The sequence below is a fragment of the Oryx dammah genome, unplaced genomic scaffold (assembly GCF_014754425.2).
Source record: "Oryx dammah isolate SB20612 unplaced genomic scaffold, SCBI_Odam_1.1 HiC_scaffold_20, whole genome shotgun sequence".
Lineage (NCBI taxonomy): Eukaryota > Metazoa > Chordata > Mammalia > Artiodactyla > Bovidae > Oryx > Oryx dammah.
In genome coordinates this window covers 52,684,373-52,699,679 of record NW_024070204.1, presented here as the reverse complement: position 1 = coordinate 52,699,679, position 15,307 = coordinate 52,684,373, and the positions used below count along the sequence as shown (strand labels likewise).

Sequence of the window (15,307 nt, the reverse complement as noted above, 5' to 3'; positions counted from 1 at the left end):
GCACCAATGGAACTGGTCCAGAAAGGGGTTCTTGTTGCCCAGGCCTTCTTGTAAAACCAGAAGACTGGCAACTGATGTTTAGTTTTCCCTTCAAGGCTCAGAGGTTAGCAGCTTTATAGACAAGGGCAGTCCCGATTGTAAACTTTACATGTTTGCACACAACGGTAGAGTTAACCTGACCCTCCCTGCCTTAAATCCTGGTGCTCCTGTCTCTTCCTTATTAATAAATGCCCTTTGTAGCATTCCCCACCCCCTCAACCCCAAATAATATAGACACTTTCATCTGTATTAAAAACCTGTTAAGGCACATATTTGAGTTTCTCCTCAGTGATCTTCTTAATGGTGTTGGGGAATTCACCTGCTGCTTCTTGGCAGCAGAAGCTGCCTGTCCTGTTACCTCTGCATTGTTGTTAAGCCAAACTTTTTCTGAAATTACCAAACCATTCTTTGCTGGTCTTAAATTCTCCGATTTTAGATCCTTCACCTTTCTTTCGCTTTAAGTTGTCCAAACAATGATTTTGCTTTTTCTCAAATCATATTAGAGTCTATACATCTTTCTTATAGCAATCCTGCACCTACATAAAAGCTACATTTTCAATATTAAAAAAAAAAAAAGGTATTTCTCAAAAAGTGCAGTGTTTTTGCACCTGCTGGCTTATTCGTGTCAGTAGCAGCTTCACGAATTTCTTTTTTTCCCTTTTTTTTTTCTTAAAGCAATGATCCTTACACTGGATTCATTTATCTTGAGCAACCACATCTTCAGACCTCAGTCTTTATGGTACATAGCAAGCAGTTCACCTGTTTCCTGTCATATCATGACTTTTCTCTGCTTTTTAGGCAGCACTTCCAGCATCACTGGCAGCATTTTGTTTGGGTCCCATGGTGTTACACAAGGTTTATGGCACCAGACATGATAAAAAAAATACATGAGAACTGTGAGAGATCACTTTTTACTTTGAAACACAATTTGTTGGAGATATGAGCTGCTCATGTGGAGATGGTCAGGCACAGAGCATTGTAAGCAGATACTGGGAGCATAATCTCACTGTAATGGCTACAGGATGTGACTACAAATTGCTACAGTAGTACAGTGTGTACACAGTTTTATATAGTTTTAATATTGCATTTTTATGTTGGTTAGCTTTTTCTCAACTGCAAATAGTACCATGTACAGTCTCTGAGTTTGTTTGTAAATTTTGATAAATTTTAACCTTTTATAGTAGATTTGTGTTTATTTTACAGTGGTAAATGATAAAATAGACTAGTCTCTACATATGGTTTATGCATTCAGGACACTCCCTAACTTTTTCCTCTTAATTTTTTTGATAGTTCTAGGCTACGTGGTTCATCTGTGAGTTTTTTCAAATTGTTGCAAATCTCCAAAAAATTCCCACTATGTTTATTGAAAACAATCTGCTTGCAAGTGGACCCACACACTTGAAACCTGTGTTGTTCAAGTGATATAGATCATGTGGGCATCAATCAGTTCTTCTCAGTTAATCCTAAAACTAACTTTCTGAGAAGAGTGTGAGTTTGCCTCGACACACAGGTCGTTCATTGCGCGTGTGTACTCAGTAGTGTCTGACTCTTTGCCCCACATGTGATGCCTCCAGGCTTCTTTGTCCATGAGATTTTTCAAGCAAGAATACTGGAGTGGGTTGCCATTTCCTCCTCCAGGGGATTTCCAGACCCAGGGACCGAACCCTAGTCTTCTGTGTCTCCTGCCTTGGCAGGTAGATTCTTTACCACTGAGCCACCTGGGAAGCCTGTAGGTTATAAGACTAGGTTTACGACGTCATGGAAACATGCCTGATAATGCAGCATGCACTTAGATTGTTTGAATTGATTTGAAGGTATTACACAGAAAGGAGTGCACATTAATAGAAGATTCTTTTAGTTCAGGACCTCCAAGAAGAGAAGGATTCACCAGGAAGGCAGTGGATACGAGGCATCATAATGCCAGGGTTGAGGGGAAGCACCTGGGAAAGATAAAGGAAAGCGGAGTTAAGGAACGAGGGCCACGCCCACAGGGTACAGTTCTGCAAAGGTCTCAGTCTCGGCCTGGCTGACGTGAGGAGAAGCCCTTGGGCAAGTGTCACTTGCTGGGGGAGTCTTGTGTCTTCTGGTGGGAGACTGACCTGGCTCCAGTACCCGCACTGTGCTCACTGACGTGCTAGAAGCATCCTGGGGGAAGCCCGAGAGGTGCAACAGCTAGAGGCTGGAGGCTGTCCTAGAGGCTGCTGCTCTCGGAGGGGTATGAGCCGTGCTTCTCCGTGTCCGGGCACCATCCTTTCTTGTGCCGCACATATTAGCTCTTGGGCGCCTTTTTTTTTTTTTTGAGGCAAAATCTAGGAGATGGAAATTACATTCTGCTGGAAGAGTACATTCTGCTGCTGTAGCTCACGGCTACATGAGCTTGTGTAGCTCAGGGTCTCAGGGCTGAGACTGGTGCAGACTCTCTCCCTTCTCCACTCTCCATGGTTGATTCCCCCACCCTCAGCGGTCACATTGGCAGACTTGAGTGGCTTACCTATAAGTGTGACCTGGAAGTTCACTCTGAGACTAGACCCTTGGTGACCATTCGCTTCTCAGGCGTGATGTTTGTGTTCGTGCCTCTTCACAGTGCAGTGAGAGAGGGGAGCAAGAGGTGCCCGGAGGTACTCATTCCTTCCTGCCCCGCAGGGTAAGAGCAGCTGTTTCCTTCTGCTGGTCAGGATATTACTCCTGCTACGATAAGGGGTTCCTCTTCTTTCCTGCTGCTGGCACCTGGCAGGAGAACTTCTCTTTGGAGGATGGGACTTCTAACTGCAGAGCTCAGGGTCCTAGGGGTGAGAAACACAAAGTCCCCCAGTGGGTCATGGGAAAGATGGTAAGCAGGGCTGTTCCTGCTTCCGCCGCTTGGTCCTGGGCAGGTATTCATGTGTGTATTGGGCCCAGCACTTTATAAGGCCCTCTGACATAACTTGCACACATTCCATCGTTCTGTATGTCCACCTTGTCTCCAGTACCATGCTGTCTCCATTAGAGTAGGTTTCTAATGAATCTTGAATTCAGATAGTGTCCTCTAACTTTTCTTTTTTTTTAAGTTGTTTTGGCTATTTTAATTCTTCTGCCTTTTCATATACATTTTAGAATCTAATTGTTTATTTCTGGAAAAATTTCTTTTGAGATTTTGGAATGAAATTGTGTGGAATCTGTAGGTTAGTTTGGGGGTTTTTGATAACAAAACTGAGTCTTCCAAATCACCATGGTAAATCTCTCAGTTTATTAGGTTTTAAATCTCTCAGCAGTGTTTATAGCTTTAAATATACAGACTGCACAAATTTTGTTAGATTTAGATCTAAGTAGTTCATTTTTTTGTGCTATTATAAATAGTGGTAGTTTTCCCTGTAGAAAACTTGTGCATTTATTTTTTTTGTCATCAATATTTAATATATTTTATTCTGTTGTAAATGGAATTTATTTTCTAAGTAGTTATTGCTAATCCAAATCAAGAATTTCTTTTAGATCAGATCATGTCTCTCCCCTCCTTAAGAATACTTACTTGATCATTTACTTATGGTGGAATCTTTATTCATACAGAATACGGAATAATCTCTGAGCTTATAGTTCAGAGTTCCTTAGTGTATCAAGTAACTTTTTCCAGCTTCATCTCTCCTGGATTTCTCTCCTGGAATTCTCCAGGCCAGAATAGTAGAGTGGGTAGCCTTTCCCTTTTCCAGGGGATCTTCCTAACCCATGGATTGAATCTAGGTCTCCCACATTGCAGGTGGATTCTTTACCAGCTGAGCCACAAGGGAAGCCCAAGAATACTGCAGTGGGTAGCCTAACCCTTCTCCAGCAGATCTTCCCCACCTAGGAATCAAACCTCGGTCTCCTGCATTGCAGGCAGATTCTTCACCAACTGAGCTATCAGAGAAGCCCATATCTCTCCTTCTCCTTCCCTCAAATACTTTTAGTTCCTGCTACACATTTAAGCAGAATTGTGGGATGTAATCATTGGCAGTTTTTCAGCCTTTAAGTGATATAGGACTATATACTGTTATTGGGCTCAAAAAATATGTCGAATGGGTTTATAGAGCATAGCGAAACCCAGCAAAATACTGTAAATTTGCCTAACCTATGGGTTTCTGGGAAACAGCCGTCTCAGAGAGATCAGCTCCTGTAATAATCACTACTGGGCTGGCTTTTTTATATAAAGGCTTCAGGCTACTAAGGCAAAGAGTAAAAGCTGGGGATGCTGCAGATTTCTGCAGATGCTAAAGGGAAATTTTTAGCATGTATTGTGGAAAGGACTTCTAAGTCATTCCATCCCCTGCCGTTTATGAATCAGATTTATAACGATTTCTAAATTGCTTTCCTTAGTGTTCAGATGCCCTGGAATGCTGATTGATTGATTAGGTAATAAATTCTATTTTATTTGTCAAAGGATAGTAATTTGGGTATGGATTATTATTTAATTGCTTTTTTCCAACTAGTATTTGGCGACTGAGGCAGCAGTAGGAGACCTGGGTTGCTCAGTTGGATGAATAACTGTGGTTCCTTTTCTTGCCTCAGATTTTTCAGTGTACAGATGTGGAGTTTGTGCTAGATCATTTCTAAGGGGACTTTATAATTTTGGAGTCCATGATTATCTTGGGGTTAAGTTTGTAGTTTGTGTTTTATTTATTTATTTATTTTTGACCCTTCTGTACAGGGATCCCAGCTCCTCAACCAGGGATCAAACCCAGGCCGTTGGCAGCGAAATCAGGGAATCCCAACCACTAGACTGCCAGGGAATTCCTTATAGTTTTTAAAATAAAGGCAAATGTTGCCCATTAGAAAGTGAAGGTGTTAGTTGCTCACTTGTGTCCAACTCTTTGTGACCCCCTGGACTGTAGCCTGCTAGGCTCTTCTCTCCATGGAATTCTCCAGGCAATACTAGAGTGGGTAGCCATGCCCTTTTCCAGGGGATCTTCCCAGGGCATGTAACCCAGGTCTCCTGAATTGTGTGCAGATTCTTTACTCTCTGAGCCACGATGGGAGCCCCCCTACTAGAGAGAGGTCTGCTCTATTTGAATGTCCTCAATTTTGAGAAATACATTTTTCATGCAAGAGTGTATAAATTATATTTTAACAATTTATATAGGAATAATAAAGCAAACACCTATTACCCACAGTTTCTTCTCTGGAGAGGTCCTCAATATCCTGACGTCTGCATTAATCACTTGCTTATTCTTTTAACACTTAGGTTTGTCTCCTTAAATAGTGTTTTTGTTACTGAAACACTTTTCTTTGTTTTGGACTTTATATTATATAAAGATATCAAAGAGTGTGTGTTCTCTGACTTGTTCTTTTGTTTTTCATGGTTTTTGAGATTCATCCATATTGGTATACTTAATTACAGTTCTTGGAATTTCCTCAGCTGTATTATATGTTCTCTTATATCAATATAATCTCTATAATCTGTCTTTTTCTCCTGTCAGTGGAGATTTGGGTTACTTTGAGTTTTTTGCTTTTATAAACAATGCTGCCATGAACATTCGTGGATATGCATCCTTGCATATGTGTGAGTGTATCTTTAGGTTATTTGGAGCTACTGAGGAATGGAATTAGTGTACAAGATATGTCTATGTTCATGTGTGCAAGTTCAACTTTACTAGGTCATGCTAATTGTTTTCCATAGTGAATATGCTGATTTTTGTTTCAGTGAAAGTGAAAGTTGCTCAGTCATGTCCGACTTCTTGTGACCCCATGATACAGTCCATGAAATTCTCTAGGCCAGAATATTGGAGTGGGTAGCCTTTCCCTTCTCCAGGGGATCTTCCCAACCCAGGGATCAAACCCTAGTCTCCTTCATTGCAGGTGGATTCTTTACCAGCTGAACCACAAGGGAAGCCCAAGAATACTGGAGTGGGTAGCCTATCCACTTCTCCAGCAGATCTTCCTGACCCAGGAATGGAACTGAGGTCTCTTGCATTGCAGGTGGATTCTTTACCAACTGAGCTCTCAGGGAAGCCCTTTATTTCAGTAGCAGGAAATAATTTGTTATTGACTGACTTTAGCTTTTGCAGATCTGTTAAGAGTGAAATGATACTTTATTGTGATATTATTTTGAATTTCCTTAATTACTAATGAGATTGTGCTTGTGCTTGCACTCAGCCACTTCAGTCGTGTCTAACTCTTTGCAACCCTATGGACCATAGCCCGCCAGGCTCCTCTGTCCTTGGGATTCTCAGTGTCTTTTTTTTTTTTTTGAATTATAGTTGATTTATGATCTTGTATTAGTATCAGGTGTACAACAACAAAGTGATTTGGTTTCTTTTTTTTTTTTTGATTTGGTTTCATATATATAAATATATATTCGGAGAAGGCAATGGCACCCCACTCCAGTACTCCTCCATGGACGGAGGAGCCTGGTAGACTGCAGTCCATGGGGTTGCGAAGAGTCGGACACGACTGAGCGACTTCACTTTCACTTTTTACTTTTATGCATTGGAGAAGGAAATGGCACCCCACTCCAGTGTTCTTGCCTGAAGAATCCCAGGGACGGGGAAGCCTGGTGGGCTGCCATCTATGGGGTCGCACAGAGTCGGACACGACTGAAGCGACTTAGCAGCAGCATATATATATATGTTAATTCTTTTCCGTTATTATTTCAAGATATTGAATGTAGTTCCTTGTGGTATACAGTAAATCTTGTTATCTATTTTATATATGGTAGTATGTATTTGTTAACCCCATACTCCTAATTTATCCCCCATAACCTAATTTATCCCCCACACTTTTAATTTATTCCCCACTCCATGTTTATTTATTGTTCCTGATTCCATACCTGGAAATGCCTGCTTCATGTCTTTTGTCTTCCCAATAGGATTTTGTTTTTTCTCATAAATCCTTAGCAGTTTAAAAAAATGTATTCTGGATATTAATCCTTGTCAGTTATATAGATTACAAAATCTCCCTCTTTTTATTTTTTCACCTTATGGTGTCTTGATGAACAGAAAAATTTTTAATTGTGATGTGAATGAATGTATCAGGCTTTTTCTTTGTACCCTATGGTTTTTATATCTTGCTTAAAAAGAATTCCTTTATTGCCCAAGGTCAGAGAGATGTTGTCTTACATTGTGTCCTAAGGTTTTTTCTCTTTTGGCTGTACCAGGTCTTTGCTGTGGCGTGCAGGCTTCTCCAGTTGTGATGTGAGGGCTTCAGAGTGTGCAGGCTCAGTAGTCTTAGTTCCCCAACCAGAGATCAAACCCACATCCCCTGCACTGGAAGGTGAATTCTTAACCACTGGGCTACCAGGGAAGCCCCAGTGCCCTAAATTTTATGGTTTTGCCCATGATTCTTAGTGTAAATTTGGGGTTATTCTGGTTTTCTATTGTTGAAAAACAGTTTATCCCAAACTTTAGTGGCCGAAAACAACCATTTTATTTAGCTCATGATTTTTGTGTCGAGAATTTAGAAAGAGCTCAGCTGGCGGTATGCCCCTTATCCACAAGGCATTAGTTGGGCTAGAAAATTCACTTCCAAGATGGCGCCTTTCTCTGCTCACAAATGTGGTGCCTTCATGCATCTTGGCTCCTTTCTCTTTCTACGTGAGCTTTTATCCTCTGGGGCATCTTTGTACGGGTTATGCTTCTTGCAGCTTGATGGGCTTTGGGTAGTTGCTATTCTTTTGTGGTTGTTGACTTCTAAGAGGTGTATTCCAAGAATGAGCATCCCAAGAGCTAGTCTTTAAAATAGGCAAGAAGAGGAAACTGCCAAGCAGCTAAGATCTATGCCTGGAGTTTGCAGAGTCACTTCTGTCTGTTCTATTTGTTAAAAGAATCATGGGGCTCACTCACATTCAAAGGGGTAGAGAAAAATAACCTCCTCCTGTTGATGGAGAGTGTCAAAGCCACACTGTGGAAGAAGCATAAAGAATGGGAGATACTATTGTGGTCATCTTTGAAAAATACAGTCTGACCACAACAACATTTATTTTGAAACTACATTCACCCCCTTCGTCAAAACTCACAATTAATTTTTTTATGACATCACATTTAGCAGTTAGTAACCTGTAAGTCAACAAAGGTCCGTCTAGTCAAGGCTATGGTTTTTCCATTAGTCATGTATGGATGTGAGAGTTGTACTATAAAGAAAGCTGAGCGCCGAAGAATTGATGCTTTTGAACTGTGGTGTTGGAGAAGACTCTTGAGAGTCCCTTGGAGGAGATCCAACCAGTCCATTCTGAAGGAGATCAGCCCTGGGTGTTCATTGGAAGGACTGATGCTGAAGCTGAAACTCCAATACTTTGGCCACCTGATGTGAAGAGTTGACTCATTAGAAAAGACCCTGATGCTGGGAAAGATTGAAGGCAGGAGAAGGGGATGACAGAGGATGAGATGGTTGGATGGCATCACCAACTCGGTGGACATGAGTTTGAGTAAGCTCCGGGAGTTGGTGATGGACAGGGAAGCCTGGTGTGCTGCAGTCCATGGGATCGCAAAGAGTTGGACATGACTGAGCGACTGAACAGAACTGAACCCATAGGTAGCTATGTACTTGAAACTTGTCTGCTATTCCTTGATTAGGTCACAGTTCTGCCTCCTGGATTCTGTGTGGTTCCTGCCTTACCCTTGTACTCTTAGCTCTAAATTCTGAGTCATTTTGATCCATGATTGCAGAGGAATAGCTTTCTAAGTTGCTTCCTGCTTATAAAAGATTGAGGTTATTAGTTTTTTTTTTTTTTAATTGTTTAGTCCAAATGAATGTGCTCCTGTTGAATTTAAGGTTCTTTCTTTGTCTCAAAAGAATTTGGAGATAAAACAGGGAGGTTAAGCAAGTAAAGTGAATTTATTTACGCAAGGACCTGCTCTCAGAAGGAGAGCAAGCAGACAGGCATGGAGCTGCTGCCCTAGGTTTCTTTGGCAAGTTGTTTATGAGGGGCATACAAATGAAGGGATGGAGTATTTACTGGGGAAGGAGGGATTTGGGGGTTGTACTCCTTGATTTTCATCCCAGCTGCATCTTCACAAGGGGAGGAGGGATTTTTGTCCTTATTTAGTTTACCTGGTGGCTTAGAAGGTGTAGAATCTGCCTGCAATGCAGGAGACCTAGGGTTGATCCCTGGGTTGGGAAGATCCCCTAGAGAAGGAAATGGCAACCCACTCCAGTGTTCTTGCTTGGAGAAGTCCATGGGCAGAAGAGCCTGGTGGCCTGTAGTCCAGAGTCGCAAAGAGTCGGACACAGCTGAGCGACTAACACTGACTTTTCACTTCAGCTTAGATCGGGGGTGTCATGGCATTGCTGCATAATGGGAACTTCTTATCTGTGAGTCTACTTTTATTGTAACGGGAACATAATGAGCAACAGGTTATGTTTGGACTCAGGAGATTCCCATCTTTCCACACATTTCTTTGTCTGCTTCCAGGACACTTAATGACCCAAAATATGTGGTTTCCTGTCAGTTTGGAGGTTCCTGCTTTTCTCTGGCTGCCTATGGGCACCTGCTGTTTTTAAGGTGTATGATTTCCTGCCAGCTGTCCTCTGTCCCCGTTTCTCTGCTCATACCTAGCTACCTGCCTATTGAAAGCAATGGTGATTCTGTTAGTACTATTTCTGTGAATCTTATTGTGCTTTAATCCATTAGACAAAAGTCACATTCATAAATCTCTTTGAGATAGGCTCTATTCTGTTATTAAGTCTCCTGTGGTACAACACTCTTAAGATTCCTAAAGTACTTTTTATAAGGTACTGCCCTAAATCTTTCTGAGGTTATTGCAAAAGTTTTATAGCCACACACTTGTGATTACTCCAAGACAATAATTTATACTAGAAACAGCTTGAATTTGATATTTGTTGTAAGGCCATTTTTACTTTGAGAACCTTTTGCTGGGAGCAATTAGGGGTGGAAATCACTTTACTTTTGAATCATCAAGTCATGACTCCTTTATAGTTCCTGTAAATTCTGCTTAAAAGCTAAAAAGTTCCTTCTCTAGTTTATCTTTTTCTGTCTAAATCTTGTTATCAAGGCTAAAAGAAATAAGTTGGCACTTTCACCATTCATCCTGGAAGACTCCTTAGCCAGGCCTACCTTTTGTATTTACTTTGTTACTGAAAGTGCCAGTTGTAACTGAACTTTATGTAACTGTGTAACAGGGGCCTTTCTCCATCTTCCAGTAACAACCAGTAACAATCTCATCATTGTTTTTCCAGCCTTCACTAACGTGTCTCTGAGACCCTTTAGGCCTCCACTCACTGCCTGGCCCTGATGCCACAATTTCTGTTCTGGTTATCTGTTGTTGTTTAGTAAAGCTATGCCCAAACTTAGTGGCTTAAAACAATCATTGTAATTTTTATGTAATTTTGTGGGTTTTAGGAAGGGGTTAGCTGGACTTCAGCTGGTACTGCTGAGGCCCATCCACAAGCTTGGAACTTCTGTGCTCCTTGACCTCAGTTTCTTTTCATGCAGACTCTCACCTTCTCAGGCCGCTTCCCTGTCGCTTAGGCATCTCACACGGTAATGGGCTGGGCTCAGGGTGGTTGCATTTCTTACACGATGAATGGTTTCCAAGAGAGTTTTGCAAAAGTGAGTGATGAGCGCAAGTTCCAAGGGGCAGGAAGAAAAGTTTCAGGCCAGTTAAAGGTTAGTGCCTAGAACTGCGGCTGTCACTTCTGCTGTCTTCTTTTTATCAAAGTAATTAGAGACGGCTTACTCTAACTCAAATCGACTCTACTTCTTGTTAGGGAAGTGGCAGGATCATACTGCAGAAGCGCATGTAGGTGGGAGGTAATATTGCAAAACATCTTTGGAGCTTATGTTGGCCACAGGGGTGCAGCCTCACTGTTCCCAAATGGATACCAGTTGGATCAGAGTTCTTTTATTGAACAGTTGGTTCTCTTTCATTGATATGTAATGTCTGTTCTGTGACAAATCAGGTTTCTAAACATGTGTGTATTTGTTTTAGATTGCCTTTTGGCACTCTTGATTTTCAACTGGGGGTTATTCTGCAGGGGATAATACTGTCATACTTGGGAGAAGGTGCTACTAGCATCTAGTGAATAGAGGCCAGGCTTACTGATGAGCATCATACAATGTACAGAACTGCCTCCCGCAGCAAAGAATCATCCAGCCCCAAATGTCAATAATGCTGAAACTGAGAAATCATGGTCCATACCACCAGTATTGTCCTACCATATTATCTTAATTAGCTTACAGTTGGCAGAGTAAGTCACCTCACTTTGCTTTTCATCTTTAAGAATGAATGTCTTAGTTATGTTTGGCCATTTGTGTATCCATATAAATTTTAGAATCAGTTTATCATATGTCATGAAAAACCTGATATTTTGGTTGGAATTTCATTATAACTATATATCTTCATAAGGAGCATTGGGATTTTATGATATTGAATCCTCTTATTCACTAATATGATATTTCTGTCAATTTAATTCTTTGATACCTTTTAATAAAACTATAATTTTCTTATTAAAACGTTTGCAAATCTTTTGTGCAAGATTTACTCTCTTGGCCAATTAGCTGCGAGGCTTGTAATAAGTTGTGTTCCTCTTTTGGGCCTTAATTTCCCTAAGTGAAAAATGTGACATTTGAATAGATCAGGTTTTCAAGCCCCAGATGACAAGATTAAAATATTAGAAATTGAGAACTTTGAATACACAAAATACACGTAGTCCACTAGAGGGAGCTCTTCTGCATTTTGTCTCTTGCCAGATTGCCAGTCAGGTATGAAGGTAACTGCATCAGCTACTGATGTTAATAGCTGCAGATGTTGTAACACAGGCCTCATCTTGTCAGGGCAGGGGAAGAAGATGACTCCCTGGTATCTCTTTGGTCACAGTTCTCCACATAAGAAAGGTTGCCTTGGTCCAGGGAAGATATATATATATTTTTTCTGAGTGTGGGAAGACAAGCAACATATTTGGAACCTAGGAGGAAACATATGGATAATCCAATTTAATTCCTTTATTTAAAAGTGAAAAGCTATGTTTAGAGATACTCACTTTCCAAAGGACAAACAGACAGTTTGTGAGAGAGCCAAGGCTGGGACTCAGATTCATGCTGTTCACACTGTAGTGAGGGAACGGAGGAAAGAAGTGAGCAGTGGATTTGGGTGAGGGAATGGGAGCAGGGATCATGTTTAGTTTTTAAAGGACTGAGAGGTGGGTGGTCTGTGAATTCCCTGGAATTATTACATGTGTGTCAGGGCTTCCCAGGTGGCACCAGTGGTCAAGAACCCTCCTGCCAATGCAGGAGACATAAGAGATAGAGTTTTGATCCCTAGGTTGAAAAGATCCCCTTGAGGAGGGCATGGCAACCCACTCTAGTATTCTTGCCTGGAGAATCCCATGGACAGAGGAGCCTGGCCAGCTATAGCCCATTGGGTTGCAAAGAGTTGGGACACTACTGAAGCGACTTAGCATGCATGCACGCATATGTATATGAATGTGAGAGTTTGTGTGTGTTTGTCTGCACGTGTGTGCACACACTTGCTATATTTTGGATGTGATTGTTGGCTTCTAAGAAATAGGATTGGACTGTGGTAAGCCAGCCTTTACTTAAAAAGCAGAATAACTTTCACCAGTTTTAGAGATTCATTTAATTTATAATTTGTAATCATTTGGAAATACCTGCCTTGGTAACTTGATTACCAAAAATTTAAGCTTTCAGTTTATTTATCTTTAATTTGATTTAATGATTTCCAGATTTCATTTTTTTCCTTACTCAAAACTGACTTTTCAAATAAAGTGCAGTTTTTGGATGTTCTTTTCAGAAGATGGAACTCAACTCCTCTCTGTTAGTCATCCTTTTTGAAGTCTATTGTGACTGTTTTTGAAATGTTTCTCCATAGTACTCTTATTATTTATAATTCTTCTGGTTTACCTTGATAGAGACTTTCCTTGCAAACTGTAGACATTTAAAATTTCCTTATTTCTACAGTTGCCTTATGAATAGTATCTTTATGTTTTATTTGGATTGCTTGTTTATGAATACCATGGACAAGATTTTAAGCCTTTAGTTTGGCTTACATAAAGAAAAAATAAAAATAGAAGTCTTTACCTATTGATTTCTATGTCAACTTTTAAGAACTAGAGTTCTTATGTTACTTTTTCAGTACAGTACAATATATCCTTCTCTAGCAAGCTAACAGAAAAAGATGCTCTGAGAAAAATATGTATTTAATTGCCTCTGTTGTTGTTTATCAGGTATGCCCTAGACCAGTCTAAAGAGAGTCAGATTGTATTTAGACTTCTATGTGTTTGTCCATGGAGTGATGATACCTAGGGTGGATAAAAGCAGAGAAGGGGGGTATAAATGGCAGAATAAGGATACTGGGACCTGGAGGAGGGCAGGGCAACCCACTCCAGTATTCTTGACTGGAGAATCCCCAAGGACAGAGGAGCCTGGCAGGCTGCAGTCTGAGGGGTCTCAGAAGGTTGGACTGAGAGACTAAGGACAGCACAAGGATACTGGGAAGCTTTCTGTCTCCTCCAAGATGAAATTTGAGACTGTAGCTTCAATCTCAGTGTGAGGTGTTAGATATTCAAGGAAAGGATCTTTATTAGAAATAGTTATGAAAATAAATGTTAGGCCAAGTGATATTTGTTCTAATGTTCATCTCCTCAGCAGGTGTTGCTTAAGTTTTATCTGTCAGTAATTTCAACCTGCACGTGTGCTTAGTCGCTCACTGGTGTCCGACTCTTTGCGACCTCGTGGACTGTAGCTTGTAGGCTCCTCTGTTTATGGGGATTCTCCAGGCAAGAATACTGGAGTGGGTTGCCATGCCCTCCTCTCGGGGATCTTCCCAACCCAGGGACTGAACCCACATCTCCCACACTGCAGGCAGATTCTTTACCACCTGAGCTACCAGGGAAACTTACTTGCATACTTACCAGCTAAAAATTTCAGCTGGAGTTAGATGGCAGTAAGGGTTTTCGGCTGGGTGAAAGAAATGACTTTCTTTCTAGGGTTAGGGTTCCATTAAAAACATCTTTAATCATGAAAATCAAGTGACAGACCAAGGTTTATTTATTTAAAAATGTGTCACATGTTTGACACATCTGTTTTTTCTTCATAAAGGTGATTTGATGGACATAGTGGATAAATGTTTTTAAAAAATCATATAAAATTGTGTACAGTTAGATGTGTGTAATGATTTAAGTATGAATGATTATCCAAAGTTTGGAATTATATAAATTCTCAAGGGTACAAGAAGTGGGGATTACTGTTAAAATATCTGTGTTTCCCACTGACTGCAATAATAGAAATTTTCTTCTTGGTTTTTAGATTTCCTCCTTCTTCACCTCTGAAGCCGTATCCAAAGAGGCCCCCATATCAAAAGGATGTTATTAAATTTCCAAAATGGGATGATCCCCCACCAGGCACTTCACAAGAGAACATGCCGGTGAGGCCACTTGTGATGGTAAGTGCCATTATGTGGACTAGCAGCGGGAGAGTTAGAAAAAGTCTGTGAACCATTAAGCTTAGTCCAGTTTTTTTTGTTGGTCCCTTGGAAATAGTGGTGTGAAAGCACTTTAAAACAATATCTTAGCTGTCAGTAGCTGAGAGACGAGTAGCACAAGAAGATTGGCTTTTGCATTTTTTCACTCTTGCCCATTGACACTTTGACCAAATAGGTGGTAGCTGTTTTTATACGTTTAGACTGAGCAGGTTTCTTATAAAACTCCCTTATAATTTCCTTTTCTTTTCTATTCTGTAATTTCCTCTTCTTTTCTATTCTGTAATTTCCTCAATTCCTTTTTTGTCTCCTTTTCCTGAACTTTATTATAATTATTACCAGTTGAAAGTGTGAAGGTTGGGACATGGAGAATTGTGGAGCGAGCTCTGATAATATGAACAAAGGTATAGTTTGGAGAAACCTAAGCACATTGTAGAAGAAACTGCGTTTTTGGGGGAGTACTTTTCTCTTGAAATATCCCCAATAGAAAACTACTAAGATTGAGATAATGCTAAAAAATAAAATGTAGACAAAAACTTCTGTAGGCAATTTTTTTTAAAGAATTGTACTAACAACCATGTTTTAAGTTAATTTAGTCTTATAGGACTAGATGTCCAGTTCCTACATGTGCAGAGGTGTGTTGTAAACATTTTTAGGCAATGAGATTGAATGTGATTATATTGTATCTGTTTGGACAGAATAATTAAGCAGCTTAGCCTTTATCAGAAATAATTCAGGAGTGAGACTAGTGTCAGAAATGGGGACTCCCTATGGACGTGCAGATTTGTCAGAGACAGTGATGAATATAGTTTTAATTATGCTGGATGATAAAGGTAGGTGATATTATATGAAAATGTCTAATAGGCAGA

At 40.5% G+C, this 15,307-nt stretch overlaps 1 protein-coding gene across 1 annotated transcript in view; it reads left to right on the top strand.

Annotated features, from left to right (window-relative positions):
* DEPDC1B (DEP domain containing 1B) overlaps window positions 1-15,307 on the top strand; it is a 100,207-nt gene that overhangs the window by 27,054 nt on the left and 57,846 nt on the right. The window contains exon 3 of the mRNA XM_040262569.1: window positions 14,267-14,402. Coding sequence (XP_040118503.1) covers window positions 14,267-14,402 — 136 coding nt within the window. The remainder of the gene's footprint in view (window positions 1-14,266; window positions 14,403-15,307) is intronic.